This window comes from Berghia stephanieae, chromosome 12 (genome assembly GCF_034508935.2).
Source record: "Berghia stephanieae isolate SIO BIC M18660-M18661 chromosome 12, UCSD_Bste_1.3, whole genome shotgun sequence".
NCBI classification, from domain to species: domain Eukaryota; kingdom Metazoa; phylum Mollusca; class Gastropoda; order Nudibranchia; family Aeolidiidae; genus Berghia; species Berghia stephanieae.
The window spans coordinates 35,455,765-35,469,686 of record NC_088371.1 but is presented as its reverse complement, the minus strand read 5'-3'; the positions used below and the strand labels follow the sequence as shown (position 1 = coordinate 35,469,686).

General features: G+C 34.4%; 2 protein-coding genes across 11 annotated transcripts in view; one reads left to right on the top strand and one right to left on the bottom strand.

Moving 5' to 3' along the window:
* The window catches only part of LOC144958297 (protein lifeguard 2-like), a 51,501-nt gene that overhangs the window by 31,338 nt on the left and 6,241 nt on the right, over positions 1 to 13,922 (top strand). The window contains exons 11-12 of one of the 10 annotated variants that reach the window (XR_013642394.1): positions 1,044 to 1,204; positions 1,557 to 2,771. The exons of the other annotated variants lie outside the window; for them this stretch is intronic. The gene's annotated coding sequence lies outside the window, so the exon portion shown is untranslated. Of the gene's footprint in view, positions 1 to 1,043; positions 1,205 to 1,556; positions 2,772 to 13,922 lie in introns of those variants that run through there. 10 annotated transcript variants of the gene reach the window in all.
* LOC144958296 (uncharacterized) lies at positions 5,821 to 10,398 on the bottom strand. The gene is made up of 3 exons (XM_078890171.1): positions 9,634 to 10,398; positions 8,537 to 8,682; positions 5,821 to 8,059 (listed from the first exon to the last, which is right to left on the bottom strand). The coding sequence occupies exons 1-3, from the start codon at positions 9,659 to 9,661 to the stop codon at positions 5,834 to 5,836; spliced, it is 2,400 nt and encodes a 799-aa protein (XP_078746297.1). The 5' UTR covers positions 9,662 to 10,398; the 3' UTR covers positions 5,821 to 5,833.

Below are 13,922 nucleotides of genomic sequence, written 5' to 3'. Positions count from 1 at the left end.
ATATCTCATTGTATGGCCTGCATTATAGTTATTAATAATGTTTACTGCAAGTTTTAAATATTGTTTTGACACCAATTTTACTGTGTGACATCATATCCTGAATATTATTTTTGAACCATTTTCTTATCTGCTGGTCTGTGAGGGTTTGCATATTTTGCCAGTTCAACTGCTCTTGTGAGGTTGTAGTATTAATTGTTTTGTATTATTTATGTTTTGATTTGCATAGACTATTTGTTTGGACTTTATTTTATGGAATTTTGTGGATTTACATTATTACGAAAACATCTCATTTTTTAAACTTTTTCGTGACATTGTCCTGTTTGAAGACATGGCCCTCTTAGACATTAATAATAAGGCTAGATGCTTGTTGTTTACACTTAGGAGCAGTTCTTTACCTTTTTATTGATGTTTAAACTGTATTTCTATCACCAAAATTACATTTGTTACAATTTTTTTTTAAATCCTAAATTTTGCATTTTTTACCTCCCCTTTCGATTTTGTCATTTTTGGCCTTGGTGCGATTTTTGTTGCAATAAATGATGGTTTTTCCATCCAACTAGAACCCTGAAAAAAATTGAGCTTGTTCCCTATGTGGTAGAGTGTTGATTTACTGATTTTTGAATGTGTGGGTCGGTAACTTATAAAAATATTGCGCTCCGAAATCGGTCCATCCGCTCATTCGGAAATTATGCGTAAAACCCCAAAATTTGAAATGCTGTAACTTTTGAAATTGAAGAGCTACAGCATTGATTTTGGTATCAAAATTCTTAGAATCAAAAGTTCTATCAAGGAAAACAATTTTATTTGATGTGTTTTCCATATGAAAAATCAGTTTGGAGTAGCTACTATTACCATGGCAAATGACTTTTTTTTTTTTCATATTCATGTTGTAATTATTGCCTATTCATCAGATTCAGATTATTGTTTGGTATTTTTTATTTATTGGGGATAATAATAACGTGTATCTATTTCAATGTTTGTGTAAGGAAGATTTTGATTTTAATGATAAAATTAGTAATTTTCATTTTGATATATTTCCTCAGAAGATGATGTTTACCAAGGGTTAAAAAATACCTTTTTGGTATCTGGGAGAGGTAGACGACCAGATTTGCCACCAATAAAAGTGAACCAGAAGTTACTTGTACAGCTTTATTTTTTGAAGCAGGAATCGGAGAACTGCTCATCAAAAAAATCTTGGAAGGAGGTGACTATATTTTTATTTCGTCATTTATATGTAATCACGTTTTTTTCAGAGAAGTTTCCCAAAGCTACCATGTGATCATCCATTGTCAAGAAGTGAGCAAAGTCAAGACAGTTGTTCTCTGACCGCTTTTTTTTATTTTTTTTTTGCTGGCTAAGATTAAGATGTTTTGTTACAGGAAGAAATCGGTGAGGATCATATGAAGGGGTATTGGTGCATTTCAGTGCCTAGTGGGATTCACTGTACATATGAGTAAGCATTGCTAACGAGAAAGGTACAGAGTTAGGTAACAATTGACAATGTAAAATTGTGTTGTATTGCCATTGTCTCATCTTTTCAAATAATTTGATTTCAGATTGAAGACTGTCTTCTACGGATATCCCCAGACCTTGCATCACACAGATCACGGATAAGGCATGCAGTGGAGCGTGCTTACCAGAGATTCTGCATGCAACGGCATGATCTGTCGTTCCTGGAATGTGGGGTTGACTTCAACTTTATTTCGGATAAGTTGTCGAGTTTTGGCATCACCCGTGCTTCATTGCCCTTTCCGCCTGCATCTTCACTGGATTTGAAACACATCGATAACGGATTAGTTATTGATATTGAACTTTCCAGGAGGGATATGGGATTAAGTTCAAACACAACGGCTCAATGGGTTTGTCATTTATCTGGACTGAGCATAGGTATCCCAAACTAAAATTTCAACTGCAGAAAACTGCTGTTATTTTGAATTGAACATCAAATACAGATTGTCAAACCATGAACAACAGTCTTTAAATGATTAAAATCGGACAACAAATAAAAAAGTTACGAATTTTTTATTTATTTAATAACTTGTAATTTTCGTACTCCAACAGAACATGCTACCAAACAGCAAGTTTAAGGTGCATCAAAACAAACAAAATAATAACAAAATTGAATAATTTGCAAGCAATCGCAAGCCATGGACATAGAGAATAAGAAAAGTACTCAAACAAATATTCACCTAGTATAATTCAGTTGCTATACAGCATCAAAATCAAGAAAAAACATGACGCGCGTAAAAATAATTTCACCGAAATCGCCAGATGTACCATCTTCGGCACTTTGCAGACTCGTCAGTAATCTAAATTAAGGCATGAAACTTATCTGAGCCTTAGAACTGGCACCATACAGTAAGCCCAATTTTTTTCAGAGAGATAGAGGCAATAATTACTGAGATTTTACGTCTCAAAATTCGAAAAAAGGCCGAAATCGCCAAAGGAAGACATTTTGAGAAAAAAACAGTGTTTCCGCTACAAAAAATTTAAATGATGAGATATAGCTATGAAACTTCACATACAAATGATTTGAGGGATGGGGAATCCAAATTTTACGTCCTTTTCACAATAAGAATGACAAAAACAGAGTTATGAAAAGAAATCAAGATTTAAACTCTCGAAAATCAACAGAAATATATGTCAAAAAGGGGGGAAAAGTCAAAAATTCATACCACGATCTAACACAATAATGGAAGTTAATGCTGCACCTACTGGTGGTGCACAGTCGATCAAATAAAATAAATAAATAAAAAAATTAGACAAAAAAGTCAGTACACAAAAGCATACAATATCCAATGCAACCCATGAACATGAAAAATTTATACCTATCCATACGTACATATTCTGAGACAATCAGCCTAAAATTCAACGCCCTGCCCTAACACATATTAGTTTATATATCTAAGGCAACGGTATAAGGACACGCTTTAATGCATATAAATGCACAGACGCCGGGCAAACCTATCTTAGCGCTCTTGTTACTCATCATGTTGCGAGCAAGCAAGATGGCTTTCTATTATTTCAACATTTTTAACACGCCTGAGTGTACTTAAACACTTTAATATGTTTTTTTTACCCGGAAGTTCGTATTCACACAGGGAGTCCAATATAATATCGAATAACAGATTATACATACGCGGACTCTGGAAGCTGATCATATCCACATAGCCTATAAATTATAAAGATTAATTTAAACACGGACTATAATATTGCTCTTATGGTCGAATAGCCCAACATCAGTATGAGTATAAGGGTTATCATTGGCTCTCCACTATACACATTTTAAATGCATTTATAAAATGTTTAAATAGAAATAGATATTATATTGGACTCCCTGTATGAATATGAACTTCCAGGTAAAAAAAACATATTAAAGTGTTTAAGTACACTCAGACGTGTTAAAAATGTTGAAATAATAGAGAAAGCCGTCTTGCTTGACGCTAAACATGGTGAGTAAATAAAACAAATGTAATAATCAGAAAAGCTACATGATAGGTACATAATTATGAGAAACAACAATGGTTTAAACAAAGCATGTCACTGATCAAATGTAAAGTGATGGAAATAGATACATAATTTCATGAATCAATATAATGTAAATGTTGCTACTCGAAGCGATAAACAACAATGTGAAATTGAATGTAAGCTTCAATTTAATTATAAAAACAGATAGAAGAATGGATGTTTCGTGTTTCCCCTTTACCAACAAACACATTCAACTTAACGGCACTACCACATCATCTCATTCATCATCTATAGTGTTTGGTTCATCCTGTTTGTTGACAAATGAGAAACCTGAAACGTCCATTCTATCTGTTTTTGTAATTAAACTGAAGCTTGAATTTAATCTCATAGTGTTATTTAATCAACATCTGAAACCCTACTTCGTTTGACAGCAGTTGACAAAAAAGATGCATCTGCTTCATCATCATTAATCAACCTTAACAAAGAATCATAAAGAGTGCTAATGGTCCCCGTTATCTTTAAATTCTTTTCACCCAAAAATACCTTTCTATATCTTATTTGATTTCTTAAACTTTCAGCTGTGCCAATATTCAGAAGTCTATCTAACTGATCTTTAGTTTTACATATCCCACCATCTGAAATTACAGCATCTAATATATCAGATTTCTGTTGCCTATCTTTTATTATTTTATCACATCTTTTTCTTTTATTTTCACTCATCTTTTCCTTAACTTTTACACGTACATTAGCTTCATCTTCCTTACTAATAGACTGCAGGTTTTCAGAATTCCTTTTAGCTTCCTCTAAAATTTCATTTTGTTTAAATTCGCTTAATGCACAAAACCAATGTTTTTGTTTTTAAGGGTTTTACGGCGCTTGCAACACATTACGGTCATATAAGCGCCAGTAAAAAGGAAGAAAATGGGATAGTAAAAAGTTCTAAAATTACAATTAAAGCACAAAAGAAAAGGTAAGACAAAGGGGAATTGGTTCAAATAGGGAACAGATGTAGATTCCAAGAGCACACCATCAAAGTACTTAGTTTGAGATCACCTGAAAGTCTCATCCAGACACAAGCACAGGTCCCAACTAAGAGGAACACACTCAAATGTTTATAAATCATATAATATAATATGTAAACTAAACATAATACAATTCATAACAGAGAGATGATTTACAAGGAAAAAAATATCATCTCCCAAAACTATAACTATACATTCGACTGTTTCCCTCTCAACCAAGGACTCCGACCAAGGTCAGGACAAAACCAAGCAATCTCACTCCAAGACAAAGACAGAAAGCAATTGGAAAACAGATAAGAGGGGATAGAAGACACAGCAAGTACCTCCCTGCCCGCTATGGGAGGTAGGAACCCCACCCAGCACAAAACCAAGAAACTGTCTTATTATGCTTCCACATATTAAGTGTGGAGCGTAAATGCAAGGAGGCCCTTTTTCGTTTATTGAGATCATAATCTAAATCCCCAAATAACCTTTCCCCAGTCAAATTGGTCAATGGACATCTATCTAAAATATTCCTAACATCAACAGCAATATCACCACCATACACACCACCGTCAAGAAAGTCATGTAATTGCCTCCTTAAAACCAATATACAATTCCGTACAAAATCTTTAAAAGCCGACAACACTAAATCAATTTGGCATTCATGCTTCACAAAATCTAAAGTACACATGTCATCAAAACAAAAATCATCAAACACGGAAACAAATTCATGTTCATCAAATGAAATCATGGACATAAATTTCTCAAAAATAACATCAATCTTTTTGACATAAGAGGAGAATGACCCATAAGGAATTTTACTTTTCATCAACTCCCAGTATGGCCCAGTGATAGTCAGATTAAACAGTGAAATAGCAGCAACTAAAGAAATTACCCTACTATCCCTCAAATCTGCAACAATACTTTGAAGCTTTAAATTGTCACCTGAAACTTCATTTTCTAAAAAATCAAGAACATGTTTATGATGGTACAAAAGAGCATGAGCATTTTCAAATATATTATTGAAACGATTACTTCTAAAACTGCAAAACTGAGACTTAATATTATTATAATTTAGCCATTCTTCCCTTGCCCCATTTTTCTCATCCCCCCGAGGTCCCAATACTTCTGCAGTTAGTCTTATAGCACGTAAGGCTGCACTTTCTTTACCAATACTAGACTGAAAATGATTAAACTTTTGCTGACTGTCCCTCCCAAGTGAACCCCCCTCTTTAATTACATCCCTCTCAAATTCTAACACAGCACTCTCAACAGCTTTAGATAAACCAAGCAAAAAATGAGCGTTACAATACAAAAAATGTGTACATATATCCTCATCATGCAAAACACTCTTACGCCATTCATGAATTTTTTTTATTTAAAAGTTTCATATTTGCCGCTCTATCGGACATAACAGAATTCATTTTATAAACAATTTCTTTTAAAAGCTCATCTCTTTCTTCTTCCTTTAGGTCACTATTAATTTGAATTAAATCATCAAAAACTTTAATTATTTGTTCTAACATACTATTTGCATCATCTGAGGCTATAGTCTGAAAACCCAAGCTAATTGCTTTTCCACTACTAAGAACAATATGTTTTTCCATGTAATGTTTCTTTTGTCTTGAAGTACCATCTGATGCAAAAGTAAAACAATCAGTATTTTTAATTTCATCAACAATTTGACATTTTGCTACATGATTGCCTTCAAACATTATATTTAGAGCAGTAGAAGAGGAAGGTAATTCTTCAAGAGAAAACGAATGTCCAAACAAATGTTTGGCAACTATTTGTACAACTTTTGAGCAATTAGTTGCAGACACATTCGCTTCCCCTTGGAGAGCCATATATGCAATACGGACAGAATTTTTAAATTTATTATATTTGTCACATTTCAATTTGAATTTACTGTCATCTTTATCAAGATTGTTAACCATGTTTAATGTGTAATGCAGAGACTCAGACTTTTCATTCAACAACAAACATCTTTTCTTTGACTTAGACAAATTTTTTTGTAAAGACAACTTGACTTTCTGTAAATCATCACATTCTTTTTTAAGGACAGAATTTTTCATTTTCAAGTCCGCAATTTTTGTTGTTAAATCTGAATTAATTTTCCTCAGGGAACAATTGTTCTTATAAGTTTTGGATTTTTTAAATTTAACAAGATCCTGTGACAAAGTTTTGTTCTTTAATTTTAAATTAAAAATTTCTCTCTTTAAAATACTACATTCTGATGAAACGACTTTTAGACTTTTTAGATGAAAACAATTTTTTAGAAGAGACAGACTTTGATAATTTTTTAGCATGGTCAACATTAACAATTGTGGAAGGAAGTGGGATGTGGGACTCTGAAAAAGATTCTGGAATAAAACAGAAGTGATAGGTGCAGGGGTACATTCAGGTTTGGCTGGATTCTGAGTAGCAACAGATGTAGAGGGTAGAGGGGTAGAACCAGATCCAAAAGTGAATGACGATGATGGTAGTGGTGCTGAACATGAATCAGGTGTGGACACATTCTGAGAATTAATATTCACGGAGGGATGAGGGGTAGAACCAGATACAATAGAAATGCAGGACGATGGTGTTGGTGGTGGTGAGCTGAGAATCTTAGTAGAAGTGGACACATTCCGAGAATTAATATTCGTGGAAGGATGAGGGGTAGAACCAGATACAATAGAAATGCAGGACGATGGTGTTGGTGGTGGTGAGCTGAGAATCTTAGTAGAAGTAGAAGGTTGACTTGATGATGGTAGTACAGATGAAGGAAATAAAACGGTTGGCTGAGGACTCAGTGCTGGCCAGTCAACAGTAGACGACGGTGGTGGTGAGCTGAGAATCTTAGTAGAAGTACAAGGTTGACTTGATGATGGTAGTACAGATGAAGGAAATAAAACGCTTGGCTGAGGACTCAGTGCTGGCCAGTCAACAGTAGACGACGGTGGTGGTGAGCTGAGAATCTTAGTAGAAGTAGAAGGTTGACTTGATGATGGCAGTACAGATGAAGGAAATAAAACGGTTGGCTGAGGACTCAGTGCTGGCCAGTCAACAGTAGACGACAGTGGGGGTGGTGGTGGTGGTGGCGATGATGAGGGTGGCTTTGTGGCTGTGGCAGGAGGAGAGTTTAATTGAATTTCCGTCAGATGACAGGGAAAGAAGGGTTTCCTGAGCCATGCCTGAAGTGCTGCTGGGTCCCTGCTGATACTTTTTATCAGCTTCCCCTTCTTTGTATCTGCAGCGAGATACATGCCTCGTAACTTCTCTCTCGTGCAAATCACAGGAGAAGGCGATATGTTTTCTAGAAATTTATGGAAGTCTCCATAAGTATAACCATGTTTCAGGAGAAAATTGCCGAGGTCCACAGCAATTTCATTTGACACAACAGTCTTTTTAAAATTGTTTTTCTCCAACGTCATGTTTACACCAATGGCATTGAGGGCATCACTGATGTGGTGAAGATCCACAGGTGCATTCAGAAATGTTTTATCTTTCCCTTTTGCCGCCTTCACAACCTTCAAAATTTTCCGCCAGATACTGTTGACTGGATAACTTGAGTCTGGACTCAACTTGGAGAACCATTGTTCCACCTAGAAGGGAAAAAATAACCAAAAAATATTGAAGGGCTTATAACTAATGCATTAGTATATTAGAACAAAAAAAAACAAAAATAGAATCTTATACAAAAAGATAACCCTTGATAATACACCAGAATCCAATAAGTTTTTAAAAAGATAAGGATTAGGTATGAAAAAATGAACATACTTTGCTAGAGAGAAAAACACGGGAATGGTTTAGAATTTAATTGTATTCCATAGCAAACATCTAGTCTTGTCTAACCTAGTAAAGACCTTTTCAACAAGTGCTAATTATACCAACAGCACACTGCCCATTGCTAATTGCTGACTGTTGCAGGCATGCTTAAATATCATAAAGAGAGCCATAAACACGACTTTTACTTGTCTATGTCACTCAGTCACTTGTAACTACAATATTTATCCAAAAAAATATAATGGTGGCCTGTGACAACAAAAAACAGATGTGTCATATATTCATAGAAACCTTACCTCAGACACTGTCGTTTTGGCTTCAAAGCGCAGATGATAAAGCTGGACTAACAGCTTGTTTGTCACTTGCACAAGTGGCAGTGCAGGTCTACGACCTTTCCCCTTCATCAAAAATGAAGCCCTGAGACGACTCATTTGTTCGTCATCTGAAAATGGAGAATTAAAATGTTCAAACTTATTTAAGATGTGATAATAATAATAAATAGTTTCTATACACCGCCTTACCCCGTATTTCAACAAGCTCAACGCGCTAAATGATTACTCATTACCATCAACACTATCTATCAAAACTCAACTGTCAAATTCAAATAGGCAGGATTCAAGAATTTAATATAAATCTAAAATATCTTATACTATACTAACATATCATAAACAAGCAACCATAATCAAGTCAATCCCATAGCATCAAATCAAAACAAGCCTTCTACCAAGTAGTATACAGTAAAAGGTTAAAAGTTAAATTTAAACTGGAGTTTGAGTTACTATAGTATAGTTCCATCATGGCATAATTGAAACTGGATCTTACAAAAACGATTGAAAAACAAACAAGTAGATACCTACTACTCATTGATGACACCTGATGAAGAATGGGGCCGTCCGGTTAAGATTATTATTATTATTATTATTAGTAGACGTCTAGATCAAACAATGTGCACTCAGATTATCAATAATTTCTTAATGAATGAGCTTGGTTTAATCTAAATTTCAGAAACAACTAGACTTAGATGTCAATAGTGTGATACTTTCCATTTCCTAGTACTAGTAGGACTCACAATCACAAGCACCAGTCTAGTAGTCAGGACGGACACTGACACTGACACGACCAGTATTTTATTTCTCATCTGAATCTAGAAGTAGCAGTGATAATGACACGTTCATTCTTAGCGAACGGTGGGCTCCGATAATAATAATAATAGCCTTCATGAATGAACACGAGTTGTCTAGCGGTTACAAACATTATCATTATCATTAATTCAGAAAAGTGAGTGGAGCAAACTCAAACTCAAACAGTATCATGAATAAGACAAGATAGAGAAAAGCTTCGATCTACTCCAACACCGATCATAATAAAATACAAAACAATAAAATTTACTTACCACATAATTCAAGTAAGTCCATGTCCATAATTGAAATACGTTTGACTATTCTAGATGGCTTTAATGTTTGGAAACGTTTGTGTTACTCCAACTTACAATCGGTCTCGGTCACCGGCAGTTTATCAACTCACGCGTCGGACAGTAGGAGATAAAGAAAGAGAAAGCGGAAACAGAGGCTTTGCTTTTAAAGATGGCGCTATTTGTTGAATCAAGCCAGCATGCTGGATTTTTGATATTATAGCCTTCAAATGCTGCAGATTTTAATGGTGTAATTTTTTCGCCGTTTATTAACCGTTAAGAGAGTCAAATTTTCACTCAAAAATAGAGCAAATTCAGTTAAATTTTAATAATATTTTTGTTGTGTTTATAAACGAAAAAATTACACCACACGAAAGGGCATTAAAAGGAGATTCTCCCACACTTGATTTCACAGCTGTTGGTCCGTTCAGCTTTTAGCGCGAGCAGATCTTGTGACGAGACCCGAATTTCGGTCGATCGGCACGCAGTTTTCACAGCGAAAATTTGCAATCGGATCTCTTTATGAGGGCGTTTTTGAATAGCTGTTAAAAAGTTCACATAGCTTGAATAGTTTAAATATTTAGCTCATCTTATAGAGCAGATATTGAAATATAATATTGTCCTTTTTTTTATTAAATAAAGTTTAATTCAAGAGAGAGAGAGACAGATATTAAGACCCCACTTTTTGATCGATCACGGCAAATTCGCCTGCCACACAGCGGTAGTTTGGGATACCTACTGAGCATCAATTCTAAACTTTTTTGTGTCCTAAAAAAAACATTCAAAGAGTATGAACGACTCAGGAGCAACAAGACCAAACATCCTGAAAGGCTTCAGCAATTTCTGCAATCAAAATTTTCCCTTTCTTCGTCTCCACAACCACCCTCACATCTACAGCCTTCATCATTGCCATTACAAGAGCACCCTACGCCTCGCCCACCCACCCCACTACGATCTAGTCCAACTCCAACTACTCCAAAGCTGAAAGATGACCAGTTACATTTGATTCAGTCTTTGAATGAAAAACTTCTAATTGTTGAATCTGCACTACGTGATATTCAATCGGAGAAATTTTCTCTACTGGAGGAGGTAAAAGGACTGAAAGAGAAACTTAGTTCAGCTGAGGATAAAGCTTTAGTTACTGTGTCTAAATTAGAAGAAAAGTTTGAAGCTGAATTAAAGAAAAAAGATTTAAAGTTAAAAGAAATTAAAGCTGGGCATGACAAAATTTGTAAAGATTATTGCTCAACTATATCTGTTTTACACAGTGATTTAAATAAGAAAGATTTGTCCTTACAGAAAATGAAGTCAAAAAATAAATACCTTACAGATGAGTTACAGAAAGAGATCATCAGATATGAAAATTTAGAAGCTAATCCATTTGAAATTAAAATTAAAAATTCTAAAAATAATGAATATTCTGATGATGTCAGGAAAGCTGTCATCGCCTTAGTTTGTGAGACAGGTGTCTCAGCTAAAAATGTAAAAAAAGTAATTGATATTGTATCAAGCAATATTTTTCATTATGTATTTTCTGAAAATTTACCTTGTGCTCAAACAGTTTTAAACATGTGTGATGAGGCTTTTGTCCTTTCAAATATGCAAACTGTTGAAAATGTTTTAAAATCTGAAAATGCTACGTTTCATTTTGATGGTACATCAAGAGATCAGAAAAAGATAGTGGGACATCAGTTCACTTTAGATAGTGGGGAAACCTTTTATCTGGGGTTTTTGCCTGTTGCCACTGAAAATTCTGACACTCTTTTGGATATTGCTATGATTGTTATTAGTAATTTAGTTGATTGCTATAAAGATGTGTACTCCATTTCTCCTGATATTATTTTAAGAGAAATTCTTTCTAAAATTACTAGTGTCATGTCTGATAGGGCTGCGCCCAATATTCTTTTTGGTCATAAATTTACAGATAAACTAAACGCTGAGCTTGGAGATTCCCTTCAGATCAGTTTTTTGCATTGTAATGCACATTTTCTATTAGGAATTAGTTCTGCCTTTGAAAAGACATTGTCAGTTTTTGAACGAAAGTTGATCACTCAGGACGATGAGTATTTAGGAAGGGACAAAGATGGGGCCTTTTCATTTTTTAGCAAAGATTCAGAGTCTGCGACAAATAGAATAATTCGATGTACTTGTAATTTGTTGGGTCCCAGGGGTGACCAGAAAAATGGATGTCGTCCACAGTGGATTACTTTTTGTTCTGATACTCACAATGTTGTTCCCATTCCTAGTTTTAAGTCCAACAGGTTTAATTGCTTTTTTGAAGCTGCTGTTTCTATTTTATTCCACCATGACAATTTATTGAATTTTTTCACTTCTGGTATTTTACATGATAACCCAAATTTATTGATTAAGAGTGGTACTCATGACCTTCAAGATTTAAGGTTAATGTCATTGGTTTGTTGTATTGCCCTATTTTGTTTAAAAGTCACTTCGCCTTATTGGTTTCTTGTCAAGAGTAATACAGTGAAGTATACTGATTTTTTTATGTATGTTCAAATGATGCATGACTGTTTTAAGAAATGGGCTGATGATCCCTCTGAATTACTTGATATTTCTTTTACATCTGTTTTTGGAGATGCTCTCCCTTTTTCCAAATCCCTGCATTTGATATGGTACATAGTCAAATTGACAAATTTAATAATGTTGTAATGATTGATTTGTTAAAAATATTATGCAAAGATGTTTCTTCTGTTACTGAGAGACAGTTGAAAGATTTTTTAAATGATGGTTATTATGCTCATGTCAGTGATGAAATGAAAAGAACATTGAGCCATTGTCCTCTTACAAATTTGGTTGGTGAGAGTGCATTTGGTGATTTCGATTATGACATTAGTAAAAGGAGAAATGCATCACTCCATAATCGGTCCACCATTCATGCTGTCAAACGCAATAAAACAATATCGTTTTTATCTAAAAAGTCTGTTGAAGAGCAAGGGCTCATGTTCAAAGTAGCTAGAAAGCATGGGAAGAAAATGCGAAATGAGAGTAAGATGTTAAAAGATAAAGTAGATAATGATATAAGATTGAAATTTGTAGAGAATCAACAGAAGAAGATTGATAAGCAGATAAAGGATATGGAGAATATTTCCAAGGTTGAACGAGATGTTGAATTACACGGTGGGCCCTGTCGAACAGATAAAGATGTAATTGATTTATTTGACAGGCTTAGAGTTGAAAATTATTCAATGACAAAGATAAAAGATATATTGAAGAGTGAAATACGTTTTCATAAATGTATGTCGGGCGGAAGGAGTTTAAGATTTGGTGATGTTGATTTTATGTTGGATGCTTTAAAGTCTTTTTTAAAATCAAATTCTGTTTCTGGTGACATTGAGAACCCATCAAAGAAGCGAAGAGTTATATAGCCTGATTGAGTTTAATTTCTTTTTCAAGCATTAATGATTTAATGTGCATTTTTTTGTTGTGATTTCTCGGTTTCGGATTATTTTTCTCTCTCAATTTTCATAGCTTAGTCTGAAGCTGCTGAAGTTATCTAATTTATTTTACTAAGGAGATCATACTATTTCTGAATTGTACGTTATTCATGCTGTACGTATGAAGTGTTTTATTTGTATATCCTGACATTTTGCATATTTGTGAGTTTTTTTATTAGGTGAAATTTTTGTGATTTCATTATTTCAGTCTTGCTTCATGTTCTTTAATGACCAATGTGTGGCTTGCATACTTTGGCTATTTACATTTTGTCATTGTATGGATAATGAACTTTAATTTGATGTATCACATGAATATGTACATGTTTTTATTATTTTTTAATGAATTTTTTAAAATCGTTCAAATTGCTCTTTTTTACCTCCCTTGTCGTTTTATGTGAAATTGGCTTCGGAGCCATTTTCAAGACCTTTTAAAAGTAAAATAAAGTTCTTTAATATGCTTGGAAAAAAATAGGCGTGTTCCCTGTGTTGCTGTCTGTCTGTCTAGCAAGTTTTAGGTATGTGGTTTGATTACTTTTCATTTTACAATAGCGCAAAGTTGACACCGGAGCAAGTTGCGCGAAGGCGCATATTTTTCGAATCTTCAATATTGCGTAAATTCCTTAATAATTGAGTTAGAGGGCTCATTTTGGTATCAAACTTCTTAGAAAATTGAGTACTATGTGATGAAACATAGACTTTTTGGTTTTTTCTTAACTCAAAATTTGGTTTGGTGTACCTAATTGTAATATCGCCTAACAGGCGGCATGTCCCGTCCTACATGTTAAATGTTGCTGTTGACCAGGGATCCCTTGTAAAGCG

What these genes read in the sequence shown, in the direction of transcription:
- LOC144958296 (XM_078890171.1), bottom strand. Translation starts at nt 9,661, where the DNA reads ATGGACATGGACTTACTTGAATTATGTG. An exon ending in GGACTTACTTGAATTATGTG is followed by an intron (nt 8,683 to 9,633) that starts GTAAGTAAATTT and finishes CTCCATTTTCAG; the next exon opens with ATGACGAACAAATGAGTCGT. An exon ending in CCAAAACGACAGTGTCTGAG is followed by an intron (nt 8,060 to 8,536) that starts GTAAGGTTTCTA and finishes TTTCCCTTCTAG; the next exon opens with GTGGAACAATGGTTCTCCAA.